This window comes from Ictalurus furcatus, chromosome 29 (assembly GCF_023375685.1).
Source record: "Ictalurus furcatus strain D&B chromosome 29, Billie_1.0, whole genome shotgun sequence".
In the NCBI taxonomy this organism is placed as follows: Eukaryota; Metazoa; Chordata; class Actinopteri; order Siluriformes; family Ictaluridae; genus Ictalurus; species Ictalurus furcatus.
The window spans coordinates 1,438,211-1,456,770 of NC_071283.1; the positions used below are offsets into that span (position 1 = coordinate 1,438,211).

The window sequence follows — 18,560 nt, forward strand, 5'->3', positions numbered from 1 at the left end:
GGTTTACTGAGTGGAAACCTCCAGAGAGGAACGTCATGTTCCTGTGTCTGACAACGTGAGAGAGAGAGATTTAAGGAGTGAGAGAAACGGAGAGAGAGAGATAAATGAGAGAAAGACAAAAAAGGAGAGATAGAGACTTACAGAGGGAGAGAAAGAGAGAGTAGTTAATAACTGGTCTGTAGAGAGAGAGGATGATGGACAGACAGATGAGAGCAAGGGATAAGTGATGTGAAGGATGAGTGGGAGGTGGGTGAAGGAGACGCAGCAGGGTAAATATTCTGCACTCGCGGCCACTGCATTCACTACTGAGCTGGAAGTGAGGGCAAGAGAGAGAGAGAGAGAGAGAGAGAGAGAAGGAAGGAGAGCGAGATAGAGAGGGAGAGAGAGAGAGAGGGAGAGAGAGAGAAGGAAGGAGAGCGAGATAGAGAGGGAGAGAGAGAGGGAGAGAGAGAGAGGGAGAGAGAGAAAGAAGGGGAGAGATAGAGGAAAGTAGAGAGAGAGGGAGAGAGAGAGAATGAGGGAAGGAGAGAGAGAGATAGAGAGGGAGAAAGAGGGAGAGAGAGAGAGAGGGAGAGAGTGAGAGAGGTGGAGAGAGAGAAAGAGGGAGAGAGAGAGAGAGAGAGAAAGAAGGGGAGAGATCGAGGAAAGTAGAGAGAGAGGGAGAGAGGGAGAGAGAGAGAATGAGGGAAGGAGAGAGAGAGATAGAGAGGGAGAGAGAGGGAGAGAGAGAGAGGGAGAGAGAGAGAGAGGGAGAGAGAGAGGTGGAGAGAGAGAAAGAGGGAGAGAGAGAGGGAGAGAGAAAGAAGGGGAGAGATCGAGGAAAGTAGAGAGAGAGGGAGAGAGGGAGAGAGAGAGATAGAGAGGGAGAGAGAGAGATAGGGAGAGATAGAGAGGGAGAGAGAGATGGAGAGAGAGAGAGAGGAAGGTGAGTGATGGATAGAGAGGAGACTGGTTTTGTATAATTCAGGCTTCCTGCTGTTTCACTGTCTGCTGTCTGTCCCTCACACGCATCACTTCCTGCCTCATACTACACTTCAACTACTAAACCCTGGTGGGCGTGGCTTAAGTGGTATAGAATAATACGGAATCGTGAAATCAATTTCATACGAACATCTTTTTTTATAAATAGTATTTCCTCTCAGAACACGTGCAGCAAAATTATTGGCACCCCAAAGGAATAGTTCAATTAAAACGTGCCTATGTTCATTTCCTGTTTCCCCGGGATAAAAATAAACACATTTTAAATCTGTCTGTGAAAAGACATTTATACACTTAAGAGTCAGTGCTGCGGAGATAAACAAAAATACCTGAGTAAATAAAAACACCACTGCTTCATTATAATAATATAAAATAATATTCTGAAAATGTAAAACAGTTTAAAAAGTCAGAGAGAGTATTTAAAAAAAATACAAATAAATATTTTTTTAATTTATTTAAAAATACTTTTTGTAATATTATGCAATATAATTTAAAAAAATTATATATAAATATATAAAGTTTCCAAAGTCAGAGAAAGTCTATAAATATATATATATGATAAAAAACGTATTAAACCAGGATTTAATAAATCCTGCACACAAGCTGCTCTCGCATTCACACTAACTGCTCTCGCATTCACACAAAATGCTCTCACTTTTGAACAAAATGCTCTCACGTTGAAAATGCTCTCACATTCACACGAACCGCTTTCGCGTTCACCCAAAATGCTCTTGCATTCGCACAAAATTCTTTCGCATTCGAATAAAGTGTGTTCGCGTTCCAATAATTTACCTCGGACTTTCAAACAAACGCTCTCACATTAGCAGAAATGGCTCTCACGTCATTACATTAAGTTTCTGAATAAAGGTTTGAGCTTCCCCACGTGTTTAACCTCAACCTGTCACTCATCGCGTTCTCGTTCCTGTCATTCTTCTTAATCCTGTAAAGGCGTGTCAATACCGGCCTTCCGGAGGTCAAAATATCGTCACTTGCGAATCAGGAAGTCTGAAAGTAGCTCTAATGTTACGCGGGCGATTTTCCCCATCAAACATTCTACCAGACGTTTTAAAAGAAGAAAAAAGAAAAGAAAAAGGGATTTCCGACGTAAACTCCCCGAGGAAACCGTAAGTGCTTTTATCCGCTTAAGGTCTATTTTTAAAAATATCCGAGCGCCGACCCGAGCTGACCCCTGACCCCCGTCTCCGCGGTGCGTTATGGCGTTGAACGCTGTCCTGTTTGTAAGAGCGACGCCGTAAAGTGATAGTGTGATATATCAAAAAGAGAATTGTTCATGGCGTTCCAGCTGCAGTGTCTGCCCCATCACAGCACCTTCACGCTTACACACATCTCAAAGCCTCCGTAATGCACGGCTCTGGCTATTAAAGCCTCCAGGAGCGGATGATACGCTGGAACGGGCGCTCTAATAGTGTGTGTTATTGCTGTTTACCCGACTGAGTGATGGCTTCTGCCAGGACGCTCACAAACACACACACACACACACACACACACACACACACACCTTTGAATGGCTCCTCCTTTGTGAGAATTTCTGTTATGTCAACTAAGATTCTGACAGATTAATTGTTCACAACACACACACACACACACACACACACACACACACACACACGATTATTACCTGTCTGTCACCAGCCTACGTGTTATGAAAACTCAGAACAGTCGAAATGTTTCTGCAGTAATTATCACACACACACGTGTGGTGATAATTAGAAGGTTAATGCCGGCCGCAGCGTCGCAGGAAACAGCCGCTTAAACACGCATGTAGAGGCTTCTGAGGTTAAACGGAGCAAAACCTGGCCTGTAATTTGGAAAAATAGAAGTCTGTCATTCAGACTGACCACAAAATACCGTTTTAGAGCGCACTCTGTCTCCGGCGTACCGTTAAAGCCGTTATTCAGACGTTGCCTCTAACGCACGTAACCCAAAAAAACCCCTCCAGAAACGTTTTCACGTTAAATACACAGAAAACGCACTCACGGTTTCATAACGTGTTTATCTCATTTAGTCATTTCCTCATGTCGTATTCACCCAAAATGGCCTCACTAAAAAAAACCTTCTCACGTTCACGCGAAATGTAAAAAAAAAAGAAAAGAAAAGAAAACAAAGACAGATTCATAGAAAACGCTGCAGACAAAATGCTCTCGTTTCTGCACAGACGCATTCGCATTCAACAACTTTCCTCTTACTTTCATACAAATGCTCTCACTTTCGCACAAAACACTCTCTTTTTTTCCCCCTCCACATGTATTGAGAATGCTCTGGCAATCCCACGACGCCCCTCACGTTCAGGACTTTACCTCTCGACATGCACGCAGTTTCCTACAGTAATCAAGACGCATTCATTCACCAGGATGTTTATCGTGACTTGCTTGCGAGAGCAAATTATGTGAATGCGAGAGGATCATGTTTTCCATGATTACACATTACAATGTGAGACCATTGTGTGTGTGTGTGTGTGTATTAAACGTTTTAAACTACCGCATGTCTTATATAGAATCACACACACACTTTCACTACAACTCTTACTGTACATCGAGTGTCTTGGATTCACAAAAAGCTGCCGAAAGTTTGATTGACAGCTCTGGAGTTCATGCCTCCTTTCGTTAACCATGGCAACCAGAGAGCTGAGTGTGGAGTGCATGAAATACCTGTGAAGTCAAGGGATGTGTGAGCAAGCACCAATGACACACACACACACACACACACACACACACACACACACACACACACACACAGAATAGGAGTACCAAGCAGCTATAGAAAGCATTCGTGCAATTTACGCATCATTGCACTTCTTCCTGTCACTTTATTTTTCTTTAATAATTCCATTACAGGATGAACATGGTGTAATTTCCATCAGCGTTACTTATCACCCCATCTTATATTTAAAACACACACACACACACACACACACACACACACACACAGTCATATTCCCAGCCACCAAGGTGCAACGAATCCTCTGAAGGATCTAAACATGTCAGCTCTAATTACCCCACACTGCGTAATAATGGAAAGTTTCACAGTCTGCTGTTTTGGCTGCTCGTCTGCTTTGAGCTGCAGCTGTACGCTCGTCCACCAGGGGGCAGTGTGGAATAGCAGGACAGATTTCCAGCTTTCCCTCAAATCCCTCGCTTTGTTGTGATAAACTCAGCTGAGGGTCAAAACACAGCAGAAGAAATGCAGCGAGAAGTTCCGAAATCACCATCAGGGTCTATCTCCGTCCCTAATGAGGGCTTAATGTTCCCATAACTAGCCGTGTTAGCATTCCGAACACACCTCGGGTTCTCAACGAGGACAAAAACATAGATTAATAACATGTTTGATTATAACAAGCTCGTTGCTGATGAAGAACTTTGGAAACTTTCTCAAGCTGCACGTTTTCATGCGATGAATTAGCACTGAAAGCTGTAATTACCAGTTTATTAATAAGAGGTGGTAAAATTGTACGCATTTTCACATGCGTAGCGACTAGTTAGCATCGATATGCTCGACACATGCTTTTCCCCGAGGCTAATTACGCTTACAGATAGCTTTAAGCGAATTTATTCATTTCTTAAAACCAGCACAATTGGCTAGTTCTTAAAATCATGCTAGGAATGCTAGCCTGTTTATAACTGTATTGAAATTAGCATGGCAAGGCAAACAAATTCAGACGTTCATATAACCGACAAAATATCTTTAACGCTTCCTTCATCTATTAAACGTGCCGTTGCATGAGACTCAGAGCTACTCCAGATGTTTCTCAAACCGGCGAGCTGTAAATCGTTCCGAACCGCCCGAGCGACTGAACTTTACCGCCGCTAATCCAGATGAGACCGTGACCTCATTGTGAATCGCTGTGATTTTGTAGCCAAGATAATGCTAAGCTTGACTATACAGGATATTGATCCTGTTGTGAATCACTGATCTTGGTGCTAACGCTAACTTTAAAGACGCGATCATTAACTTGTCGAGTATCAGTTGTGATCTTTTTGGAATGCTAACGCTAACCGTGTAAACAGGTCTACGACCTACTTATGAGATGACGTAAGGCTGCTACTAATGCTAACCTGAACCATTCTACTCAAATGGCACTATGACCTCATTTTTTCATGCTAATGCTTAACCTAACTATCTGGGATCTTGACTTCACTGTCAGTGAAGTTTCTGGCATGCTAACAGCAACCCTACCTAAGATTACACAAATTGTTGTGAAAGCTACGTGTTCAGAAATCGCCGTTTCTGATTTTACATGGTTCGCTAATGCTAATATGATGTCACTGCATTATGGGTAAACACCTGGTAGTGTTCAACGCTGCAAGGAAAAATATGCTAGCTACAGTTAATGCTAGCTCTCTTTAAATTTCTAGAAGGTTCCAGGACAATCAGGGTCTGCTCTAAACGATCTGTGCTGTTGTATAAAGTGTAAATAACGACGTAGACCAGATGTTAAGTGTGAATGTTTGACCAAAACTGCGGCCAAATATATATACGTTCAGAAGAACTTCCTCCATAAGCTTAAGTCATCATCGCTTTCTGTTTGACTCAGATGATTTTGAGCAGCTTACAGTCACTCTTGCTTGGTTTTGCTGAAAATGCATTAAGACCGCAAAGGAAACTCCAGAAGACTTTGGTGGCTGAGAATATATGAAAGAGATTTGTAACATAAAATGACATAAATCCTCAGGAATGAAATCGCCAGAGGAAGACCGGATCAGAAAGAGGATTGCAGCAGAGGAAGTGGAGACGCTAGTTTGGAAGGGTACGATAGTAAAACTGTGATCTGTGTGTGAGTTAGCATGTTTCAAAATGGAGATATTCGTTTTTTATTCCGTTAGCTTGCGTACTTGGTCAGCTTCTGCACGATGAATTAAAACGAATCACTTAAAAGAAACTAAATTTGTCATCCATAACCTTGTTATGCAGGGAATTTCTTTCTCCCCACAACCAATCACGTTTTAAACCCCTCCCCCACATCCTGTTAGGTTTCATGTGCGCCTCCCACACATCCAGTCACATTTCATCTGCCCCTCCCCCACACCCTGTTAGGTTTCATGTGCCCCTCCCACACATCCAGTCACATTTCATCTGCCCCTCCCACACACCCTGTTAGGTTTCATTTGCCCCTCCCACACAACCAGTCACATTTCATCTGCCCCTCCCACACACCCTGTTAGGTTTCATTTGCCCCTCCCACACAATCAGTCACATTTCACCTCGCATTCCTTCACATCTTATGTTTCATTTGTCCCCACCCCCCAGCTACTCATGTTTCCCCTGCCCCTCCCCCACACCCTGTTAGGTTTCACTTGTCCATCCCACACACCCAGTCACAGCTCACTTGCCCCTCCCCCACATCCTGTTAGGTTTCACTTGCCCATCCCACACACCCAGTCACAATTCACTTGCCCCTCCCCCACACCCTTTTAGGTTTCACTTGCCCATCCCACACACCCTGTTACATTTCAATTGACCCTCCTCCACACCCTGATAGGTTTCACCTGCCCCTCCCCCCACAGTTATGATTCATTTGCCCCTCCCACACACCCAGTCACCTTTGGTGAGATAGGATGTAAGAATTGTTATTCTGTCAAATCTGCCCTCTATGGCTGACCAGCAGAAACTTACCCCTATTATGAAGCACAGTTATAATCAGAGTAAGGGTTGATTTTATGACAGCTAGTAAAGTTGTTTTTTTGGTTTTTTAAAAATCACATTCACTTTCCTCTCCATCATTGTGTGTCTCTGTTTCTTTCCCAGAGGAGTGACATTATGTTGACGCAAACTTACAAACCCTCACTTGTTCATAATAGGCTGAAAAATTACAGCAAGAGAAGCAACACACTCACTGTGTGCCAAACAAACTGCAATTGACAGGGGGAAATGGCAGCTAATTAATATTAACACTGAGGCTGTCAGTCAAAAAAAGGGTAATTTCACAGTTTCTAAAGACCTATTTTAATGAGAATTCTAAGTTTGTTCATATAAAGCGTTGGATGGAAATGTTAATAAAACTAATAATATTGAAAAAAGATTTGCCTGAAAGTTGTCACATGGGGAAACTGAAGATGAGAACAGACTTAGGGGCAGGGGTAGGAATGAAGATGGGGCGTACTGTAAGAATGGAGCAGGGACGATCATGGGGAACATGGGGATGGGGTAAGTTTGAAGATGGGGCTGCAGGGTGGAGAATGAGATGGGGCACTTGGGGATCAGGTGGGGATTAAGATAGGCCTGTTTAGTGATGGGGTAGGAATAAAGATTGGGCCTGTGGAGAATGGGATGTGGAAGGAGTTGGGGTAGAAATAAAGATGGGGCTGCAGGGATGGGATGGAGAAGGAGATGGGACACATGGGGATGGGATAAGAATGATGATGGGGTTGCTGGGATATGTTGTGAATGAAAGTGGGCCACATGAGCATGGGGTAGGAATGAAGATGGGGCTGAAGGTATGGTGAAGGAGACGAGAGCATGGGGTGGAGATCAATGTGGGCCTTTCAGGGATGGCATTAAGAATTAGGATTGGGCCTGTTGGGGATGGGATGGGAAAGATGACGGGGCACTGGGGAATGGGGTAGGGATGAAGATAGGGTTGCTGGATATGGGGGACATGTGGATATGTGGGGAAGGTATAAGGATGGAGATGGGGCAGTGGCGATGGAACAGGGATGGAGATGGGGAAGTGGGGAAGGTATAGGGACAGAGATGGGGCAGTGGGGAAGGTACAGGGATGGAGATGGGGCAGTGGGTAAGGTATAGGGATGGAGATGGGGCAGTGGGGAAGGTATAGGGATGGAGATGGGGCAGTGGGGAAGGTATAGGGATGGAGATGGGGCAGTGGCGATGGAACAGAGATGGAGATGGGGCAGTGGGGAAGGGACAGGGATGGAGATGGGGCAGTGGTGATGGAACAGGGACAGAGATGGGGCAGTGGGGAAGGTATAGGGATGGAGATGGGGCAGTGGGGAAGGTATAGGGATGGAGATGGGGCAGTGGGGATGGGACAGGGACAGAGATGGGGCAGTGGGGAAGGTATAGGGATGGAGATGGGGCAGTGGGGAAGGTATAGGGATGGAGATGGGGCAGTGGGGAAGGGACAGGGACAGAGATGGGGCAGTGTGGAAGGGGCAGGGACGGAGATGGGGCAGTGTGGAAGGTATAGGGATGGAGATGGGGCAGTGGGGAAGGGACAGGGACGGAGATGGGGCAGTGGGGAAGGTATAGGGATGGAGATGGGGCAGTGGGGAAGGTACAGGGATGGAGATGGGGCAGTGGGGAAGGTATAGGGAAGGAGATGGGGCAGTGGGGAAGGTATAGGGACGGAGATGGGGCAGTGGGGAAGGGACAGGGACGGAGATGGGGCAGTGTGGAAGGGGCAGGGATGGAGATGGGGCAGTGTGGAAGGTATAGGGACGGAGATGGGGCAGTGGGGAAGGTATAGGGATGGAGATGGGGCAGTGGGGAAGGGACAGGGACGGAGATGGGGCAGTGTGGAAGGGGCAGGGACGGAGATGGGGCAGTGTGGAAGGGGCAGGGACGGAGATGGGGCAGTGTGGAAGGGACAGGGACGGAGATGGGGCAGTGTGGAAGGTATAGGGATGGAGATGGGGCAGTGGGGAAGGGACAGGGACGGAGATGGGGCAGTGTGGAAGGGGCAGGGACGGAGATGGGGCAGTGTGGAAGGGACAGGGACGGAGATGGGGCAGTGTGGAAGGTATAGGGATGGAGATGGGGCAGTGGGGAAGGGACAGGGACGGAGATGGGGCAGTGGGGAAGGGGCAGGGACGGAGATGGGGCAGTGTGGAAGGTATAGGGATGGAGATGGGGCAGTGGGGAAGGTATAGGGATGGAGATGGGGCAGTAGGGAAGGGACAGGGACGGAGATGGGGCAGTGGGGATAGGATAGGGATGGAGATGGGGTCTTGCTAGTGAGTGGATGTAAGGAGTTGGATATGCTGATGATATGCTCATTCTGAGATATTTAAATGTCAATATTTCAATATTTTACTGCTACAAATTCTTCTGCAAGAAACATACATACAGAAAATGTACTGTATTTAAAGCACTTTTTAAATCTGCATTGCATTAAGGATGCTTAAACAATACTTGGCCTGAGAACTTTTACTTAAGAATATCTTCAGGCTGCACTTCATCATTGCATTGTCCACAGCGTGATGTTTTCCACTGCCCCCGGAGTAAAGAAAAAATAAAATCAATAAGGCATCGCAGAGGCCGCGTTTGTGAGTTTTCCCACGTCCACTCGGAACGCTATCTTATCTGAACCCATTACCTCACACCAATAAAGACGGAGTGAGAGATGCGGCCTAAGTTTAAAGGTAAGTCAAGCCGATGGTAAGAAATCTGGAGAAATTCCAGCACTGGAGCTGTCGGGTTTCTCCTGAGGGGAACGTTATCTGTGCTACATTTAAATATTATAATTAACATAAAACAATCAGAAACAGATTAAGATCTTAAGGAAGCATCTACATCCAGTGAGGAAATAACAATGCTGAGCACTAACATTCTGGCTGGCACACACACACACACACACACACACACACGCACATATGCCTTATCAGTAGTGAGCATATTCTCTGTGATTCAGGAAACTCCCCATGGTCTCACATCTCTATGTCATATTGCTTGCGGCGTTGTGGATTATTAGTGTTATATATATTCTCTCCCTCTCTCTTTCTTTCTCTCTCTCTTTCTCTCTCTCTCTCTCTCTCTCTCTCTTTCTCTCTCTCTTTCTCTCTCTCTCTCTCTCTCTCTCTCTGAAGGACTTTATTCATCTCCGCAGCTGGTGGATTGTCACAGCAGAGCCACTACAGATTATGACAACCTGTATTGTCATCATTGTGTGTGTGTGTGTGTGTGTGTGTGTGTGTGTGTGTGTGTGTGTGCCCTTGCTGTATTTTTATGAAACAAGGACAAACACACACACACACACACACTTCCTCTTTATGAGTCCCAGTGTGTGAAGTCACATCGTTAAGAGGCACCACATTATGAATTAAACATGGGGATCTCATTCAATAAGATACATCGGCAACATACAGATGCGAGCACACACACACACACACACACACACACACACACACACCTCTACAGTATAAGCACTTGAAATTCTCCTTATCGCGAGGACGTTCAAAAGACAGCAGAAGAAGATTTATTTCGTCCGCATGACGGGAAAAAAATGCGCAGAGTTTAATTTAGCGTGTCCATGTGATACTAAATCAATACGTCCATGACGTTCTGTCTTTGTGCTCAATTTGCTACGGACATGACTTGCGTTTATATTTTTGCGTATAACTTAATGCAGATCATATTTTTCCTCGTACTCATAAACTCCACTTGCTTAAACCGAGCTAGAGTTCGGGGTGTTTATTTAACATTGACGGAAGGAGTCTCCAGTGTCAGCGCTTTGTAACAGTCTGATGTAAAGAGGTAAGAAAGTTTCCCGACATCTTCAGGACAGAGGAGTTTACGCTTCTTGGTAAACGCGACCAGCTGTGTTTGTTTTCTGTTTATAGTAGCTGCTATAACGTAAGCGAGAACTTGAGTCGCAGATGTTCTACAGTATTAAATGTAGCTATAAACGGTTAACCCCCCCCCCCCCCCCGATGTTGTTCAATGTGTTCTCGGCATGAAAAGATCTGGTATCCGCTCTGCTCTTTGCCTCCTTTGCGTTGTCGCGAGTACACCAGTTTCACACTTTAAATAACAGCGAGGAGATGACACGCAGCGCCGTTGCGTAACAGATGGCTGTCTTGAAGTGCTTTATGAAAGACTAGTATTGTTTCCAGTCCCAAACAACAACAACAAAAAAAAGCACAAGGAGATCTATTTGTTTAGTTTTTTTCCCCCCGATTGCTCCACAAACTTTCCAATATGGAATTACTTCAGCCGTCGTTACTGGGCCGTGTGCCTCTGCGTAAAAAGGACCTGAGGGAAAGCAGGCGTGCCGTAAATCAGGTGGTTGCTAACAAAGGACTAATTCATGATCCATCCTGATGAAGTGCTTCATCTGTTCGGCGTTAAGATTCAACACCGTTAATACACACTGATACTCTGGGGCGTGTTCAATATGTTCTCTCCATGTGGAGAACCGGACGGATCAGAACGCCGAGCGTGTGAATGTGCAGGTTTCACCACGGTGAAGCATGGATCCAATCAAACGTGTTTACATCACACACACACACACACACACACACACACACACTTTACACATGTAATCAAAGTGCCATGTCATCATGTTATGCCCTGAAATTGCTTACGTAAACATGAACAATATGTAATCACACCAAAAATAATTATTTATGTGAGAAAATCATATCTGATAAGATATATATATATATATATATATATATATATATATATATATATATATATATATATATATATACACACACACAGGTGTGAAAATTCACGTGAATAAATGAATTTTGTGTAAAAATCCCATGTGGAAATAAATAAATTATATAAAAATCCCGTGGAATTAAAGAAATTCTGTAAAAATCACGTCTGGAATTAAACAAATGATAAAAATCATGCGTGGAATAAATTATGTAAAAATCACGTGTGGAAGTAAAGAAATCGTATAAAAAAATCACGTGTGGAAAGAATTGAATCGTGTAAAAACGTGAGAATGTTAGAATAAACTAATTTATAGTGTTACACAACACTCTCGTCTCTCACTATATGCTTTATATCCGGGAAGTAATGTTAGAAATTGTTCCGTTTTAACCTCTTACTCAATATATCGGTCACAGACAAGTTCCGGAGATTAGCATTAGACTAAAGACTGGCAATAACATTGTAACTCTAACTCAGTCTGCGTGTAGTCCTGCGATCATTTCAGTCCACGTCCTCACAAAAAACGAGCATTCGCGTCTTACAGGAATGCCATAACAGGTCTAATAGCGTGGCAGAATATTGAAGGACTCCATTAAAGCTCAGGACAAGCCATGATGGAGGCGTTTTGTGCGTCTGATGAATACAAATGTCACCTCGTCTGACTGAGGAGTGTTTGACTAGCTAAAGTCTGACCTTATCATTTAATTTGGATCGATGCGTTCACGTCAACGCGTGGGAACAAAGCGATGTTTAATTTGCAATGCTGTGCCCCCTCGCACCTTGAGAAAGGTCAGGGTGAAGTACGAAGGGTTACACACACACACACACACACACACACACATTCAAATGGAGCTGCAGATCAATAAATGACGTCAGGGTACATTAGTACGGATCATCAGAAGTCAGGAATAGCTGCAAAGATGACCGAAAGATTAGCTGTACGTAACTTTCAAGACCATACGGGCCGTGAGCCGGGTTCTCATCAGGGTTCTCATGAATGTTCTCATCAGGGCCTTCACATGAATTTACAATGTGTGTCTGAAATTAAACTCATCTTCCGGGCTGAAAAAAGAATGCTAGTCTCTGTTAGTCCACTAGGGGGCAAACTGGAGCATTAAACTCAGGGCGTAGCCTCAGCTACTGACAAAATGTTCTAACGATGTAATTCTTCAAAAACGAAGTGTAGCGTCATATAAAAACGAAATTCATACAAATTCACTCTTCGGTTGAGATCGTAATCATAAATATCATCACGGACACCTTGCTAGCGCTGAACCTGTACACTACAGTAGGGCTTAAAAGAAAAAGAAAAGACCTTAATGTTTTCCTCCCAATAATCTTCAGCTTGAACGTAATGTTAAATCGATCCTGTGAAGGTCATTAAAATTGAATCAAATCCAACTTCTTCACACACACACACACACACACACACACACACACACACACACACTGATGTGTTAGCAGCATTTGCCAATAACATGTTCTGACAACTCATTGTAAAAGAAGAAGAAAAATGAGGAAAAACATTACCTCGCCTCTCTCCTCAGCTTTGATTTTTGCTCTCAGACTCCAGTCAACCACTGATTTTTTTTTTCTCCAATAGAAAGACTATGAAGGCAGAAAGTTCTGTGCTGTTTGACACACGCTGGAACAAAAACAAGGGAAACGTCAATAAAGCCAAACAAAGGAGTAGAGTTTATTTACAGTTCAGTGCTGCTGAGAAGGAAGAACATTGTGAAAGGTGAAAACTCAACATGGGGGGGTCTTAAAGCTGGTGTTTGATGGATTCTAAGAAGGACCAAGCATTTGGGACGTAGTGTTGGAAAGAAATGCTAAATAAAGCTCTCAACTTTACCTACTAGAACATAGATATAAGTTTTTTTTAAAATTCTAGTAGAAACCATGCTGAAAAACAAAAGGTTAATGCGTGATGTTCTAGCATAAACACTACTAAACATGAACTGTAGCACTTTTGGAACAGTAAAAAAAGATGGTCTAGTAGAAACACAAACTGGATATGAATTTTAAAAAAATACTTAGCACCAAAAAAAAATTATATTAAAATGAATTAAGAACTTTGAACACTAACTATGAATGCATGAACTTGATATTTAAAAAAGACAACAACAACAAAAAAAACAAGTTCTAGTAGGAACCCTCATTATATATGAATTCTTGCATTTGGAACATTAAAAAAGACAGCCTAGTATTAAAATAATGACATGAATTTTCTAAAATGTAAACAAATTTTTAGAAGAAATACAAAGATGTTCTAGTATTAACTTAAACTACTATAGACATCGTTTCTAGCACTTAAGATGGTACCGTTCCTAAAATAGTAGAATCACTAAGCGGAAATGAACTTTATCGCTTGGTGCATTTTCAAAAAGAAAAGAAAAGAAAAACAAACAAAAAACCCCTCTCTAATAGGAACACAAACTAGATATAAAATCTAGCATTTTTTATGATTAATGTTTAGAACAAATGCTGAACAAACCTTTCAAATTTACACAAAACATGAATATGAATTCCACTTGGGACAAAAAGTTGACATTCTAGTAGAAACAGTAACTAAATATAAATTTTAGCAGTTGAGATTTAAAAAAAAAAAAAAAAAAGTTATATTATGACTCCTGACTAGATATGAATTTCTAGCGTTTGGAACACTAAAAAAACATTTACCTACTAGAAACTAGATATGAAATACTAGATGTGAAATTGTGTTAATTCTATCACGTTTTATATGAAAAAGTATCTTATCTCAGGAATGCTAACTAGGTAATAATTCACATTTAACATTTTTTTTTAATATATATATTTAAATTCTAAATGATATTCTATTATTGTTCTTACTAGCATGCCCTAGTAAGAACAATAATAGAATATCATTTAGAATTTTTTTTTTTTTCACTTTTTGGAAGAAAGAAAATGATGCTCTAGTTAGAACATCAGCTAGCTCAATATCCTAGCACTTCCTAAAAGGGCTGACGTTCTGGTAGAAATTCGAACTAGAAATGAATTTTAGCACTTGGTACCTTTTTTTTCCTAGTATGAATGCTAACTAGATATAAAATCTGAGCATCTGAGATGTTTTTATTGGTTTTATTTTCTTTTTTTTTTTCTAGATCTTAGTTCTGACAAGTTCTAGTTCTCCTGTTTTCTGGTTTGAAGCCTCGGCATTTTCTTTGGCTTTTCATTTAAAGATGTCGGCTGTGGCCTTTTTGACTCGGATGAAAAAAATGATAGAGACAGCAAATTACACCTGATTCACGATCAGTTCTGGTTTTCGAAAAGAACAGAAAAATCAAATATGTACATTTTAAATACATGACATTAAACTATACTGAATGTCCATATGGCTGTAAGTCTATTTGTTTGAGTGCTGCATGACTATAAATGAATGAATATACAAATTATAGAAAATTGTTGTGACCGCTTAGCTACACAGTGGATAAACAAATGCCGGTAGGGTTTTAAATAAATAAATGTATTCTATCTTTTATTCTATCAGACCTGAATAAACACCCCTGCTTGCGTTCAGTGTGTTATGTAACGTGATTATCCTGCCACTTCTTTTTGTTGCTCTGAAAGAAAAGAACATTCGAGGCAACAAAGCGCTTTTCTGTGCCTGAACAATGAACTTTTCCTCCTGACCTTTTCAGGTTTGTGTTTCTGAGTCACAGCTGCTTTGTGTAATCAGCGGTTTGTTTCAAATCTACTGGAGGGCTGTGTGTACACGTGTGTGTGTGTGTGTGTGTGTGTGTGTGTGTGTGTGTGTGTGCCCCTCAGCTTTCATTTACCTTTACACTTGAACTTGTAAAGCGTGCGTTTGCTTACGCGCTACACTTTCTAGCGCTAGACTTTCTTCACCTCGGGTCCTCGTTTTGCGTACACACCTTCTCAACGTGGTCCTCGTCACGCCTCGTCATGGGCCGGGGGTCCTCACTTGTCAAATGTAGCGTGTCACGTACAAAAGAAAGTCCTTGTAAATTTTCCGTTCGAATAAAAGAGTGAGACGGTCCTCGTAAACCGCGTAATACCCGAACGTGTGTGTTGTTTTCCGCTTGCTTCATCTCGGAAACGTGAGCACCACGGCGCTGTTGAAGATTCGAATCTGTTTACCGAACATTCACGGAAGGAGTCTCCAGTGTGAGTGCTCAGAGGGAGGTTTTCCGATGCTTGACGTTATCTCCTGAAGCTTTGTTCTTTTGTAACATGACAAGCTGGAGTTTTTGGTCTTATTAACCTTCATGATGTTTGCTTCGCACCTCAGGGGTCGGGGGTTCGATTCTCTCCTCCGGCCTGTGTGCACGGAGCTTATATGTTCTCCCCGTGCTCCAGGGGTTTCCTCCGGGTACTCCGGTTTCCTCCCCAGTCCAAAGACATACGTTGTAGCGTGTTTGGCATCTCCAAATTGTCCGTAGTGTGTGAACGGATGGATGTATGGGTACGATTTGTGGTATAAGAGGAATAAAACACTTATTGAAGTTTACTGTTATAGGAAAATGATCGTCGTTGGCGTGGTAACAGTAACTCCGCTTCATCACACCTTGGGGCCGGTTGTGCGGTGTACGACTGTGTGCTATCTGAGTTAAACCTCATCTGTAAATCCGTAGTGTAGCTTTCACGCTTTACTGCCACTGAAAGAGTAGGAACGCTTCTTTTGTAGACTCTCTCTGGTGACTCAGAGATGCCAAAATATATATAAAACAATGTGTTTTCTTTTTGAAAAGAGCATCAGTAAGACTTATTTTACTTATGACTACCCGTCATGTCTGTAGTAAGTGTCTGCTTTCCATATTTTTCACAGTTGGACATTTTGAATGTCACGAAACAGCACAGAAACGGCTCCGAACAGCACAGGGCTTCACGAACACATCACAAACATGGCAGTGCTCTGAAGAGCCTCTCGATAACGTTGTTATTCGGTTCTGAAATACGGCTTTGTTCGCACAAAGATGCTAATGGCTCTCCAGTCATGTTAGCATGTTGCTCGTGTTATCTACACCTCTCTAGTCCTAGAAAACGTACACCGATCAGCCATCACGTTAAAACCACCCGCGTGATATCGTGTAGGTCCTCCTCTCCTTGTGCCACCAAAACAGCACCAAAGCACGGACTGTACAAGAACTCTGAGGGTGTGCTGTGGGACCTGGCACCAAGACGTTAGCAGCCGATCCTGTAAGTCCTGTAAGATGTGAGGTGGGACCTCTGTGGATCGGACTTGTTTGTCCAGAAGGTCCCACAGACGCTCGGAAGGATTGAGATCTGGCGGATTTCGATGCCGAGTCAACACCTTGAACGTTTCATGTTCCTCAGACGGTTCCTGGACAATGTTTGCAGTGGGAGCACCCCAGAAGACCTGCCGTTTTGGAGATGTTCTGATCCGGTCGTCTCGCCATCACAGTTTGGTTCTTGTCAAAGCCGCTCGGATCCTAACGCTTGCACTTTTCTCCTGGTTATTTCCCCATCTGAGATCTTCGCAAGGAGAAACACGTTTAATTAAGAACACACATCGTGAATTTGTTCGACAGCGACAGGCCGGGCTAGGCGCTCTGTTCTGTCCAAAATCAGCATCCTTCTTTTCCTTCTTCTTCCTGATTGAACTCCTGCTGTCAGTGAGATCGTCAGCAGAAACGTTTGTGATTTTAAAAACGTTTTTACGACGTCGGTCCACTGGAGCAGAAAAAAAAACCCCCGTCAGTTTTATAGAAATGCTTTGAGGAAAATGCTGAGAGATGAATCGCGTTCGCAAAATGGAGGCTCCCAAAATGCATGCTTGAAAATAAGCTGTAAAAAAAAACAAAAAAACAATCTCAGCTCGCTCACTGTTCTCTGCGAAACTTCTCAGAAGTCAGAAACACCGAAAATAGCCGATGCACAACAACACACAGCATGCGCTTCTTCGTAACGGCGAAGTTAATTGCATTCCAGGAGAAAAGGTCAGCGCGTGTACAGAAGCAGAGAACGAAGCACATGGAATTTTGTACTGATACGAAGCGTTGCTTTTACATAGAACACAGGGTGCTTTTGTGGTGTTGTTTTTTTTGCCTGGTTGAAGTCGACATGTCTGGGTTAATTATTAGAATGGCATATTAGAGACACTGGAACAGAACGAGCCGTTCAAATAATATTCAGAATCTTTAATATTTAAAATAATTTATTAATATAATATTATATGTTAACATGATAAAGCTGGGGCGCGCGGTGGCTTAGTGGTTAGCATGTTCACGTTCACGTTCATGTTCCTCACACCTCCAGGGTCAGGGGTTCGATTCCCACTGTGGCCCTGTGTGTGCGGAGTTTGCGTGTTCTCCCCGTGCTGCGGGGGTTTCCTCCGGGTACTCCGGTTTCCTCCGCCAGTCATGCATGGTAGGCTGATTGGTGTGTCTAAAGTGTCCGTAGTGTATGAATGGGTGTGTGAGTGTGTATGTGATCGGCACTCTGTCCAGGGTGTACCCCGCCTTGTGCCCGATGCTTCCTGGGATAGACTCCAGGTTCCCCCGCGACCCTGAAAAGGATACGCGGTATAGAAGATGGATGGATGGATGAACATGATAAAGCTAACGTTTCTAGCTTGCTAGTAAACGTTTCTAGCTTCTTTAGCACAATGCTTTATTCATCCGCCTTGATAGCTTAGCTAACGTTGGCCAACGATTAACTTTGAAACTATTACGAACATTACAAACATAAATAGTGAATTTAAAGCAGGATAAAATCGCCTACATCCCACGCACACGTTACGATTCCATGAGCGTGGTTTCGTGTCGCTTCGTTGCTTGCAAAATATGCAAAATATACAAAATAATAGCCTGCGCTGGATCAAGTGCTATTCTGTTCTATGTGCTGCTGAATAATGAGCGTGGAAGCCATGCTGTTCAATCAAACCCGCGATTACAGCTAGGAATATTCACGCAGCAGAATATTAGAATTTATTCCTTTAAAAATTCCCGTAACTTTTGGAATTCGTCGAACCTCTGTAGGTTTCTTTGGACTTGAACTTTTCACTTCCTAATAACTTCCTTTCCTCTTTTTTTCTTTCCTTTTTTTTTCCGTTATGCCCCGAAAAAAGAGGCAGGTTAGAACTTTATCACATAATCCGATCTTTATCAGAGCGACCCATTTTTTTTTTTCCATCCGAAACCCTGAAACCGTGGCATGGACTCCACCTTCTAATCTGGTGCTGATGCGGCGTGTGAACCCGATACGCCTGGAGCATGCGA

At 43.1% G+C, this 18,560-nt stretch overlaps 1 protein-coding gene across 1 annotated transcript; it reads right to left on the reverse strand.

Moving 5' to 3' along the window:
- Positions 1 to 7,497: 7,497 nt before the first annotated feature.
- Positions 7,498 to 8,952, reverse strand: LOC128603996 (uncharacterized). The gene has a single exon (XM_053618768.1). It carries the CDS (start codon positions 8,950 to 8,952, stop codon positions 7,498 to 7,500), a length of 1,455 nt encoding a protein of 484 aa, XP_053474743.1.
- Between the last annotated feature and the right edge of the window lie 9,608 nt (positions 8,953 to 18,560).

Excerpts from the sequence above, each read along its gene's own strand:
- LOC128603996 (XM_053618768.1), bottom strand. The coding sequence starts at position 8,952 with ATGAGCATATCATCAGCATATCCAACTCCTTACATCCACTCACTAGCA.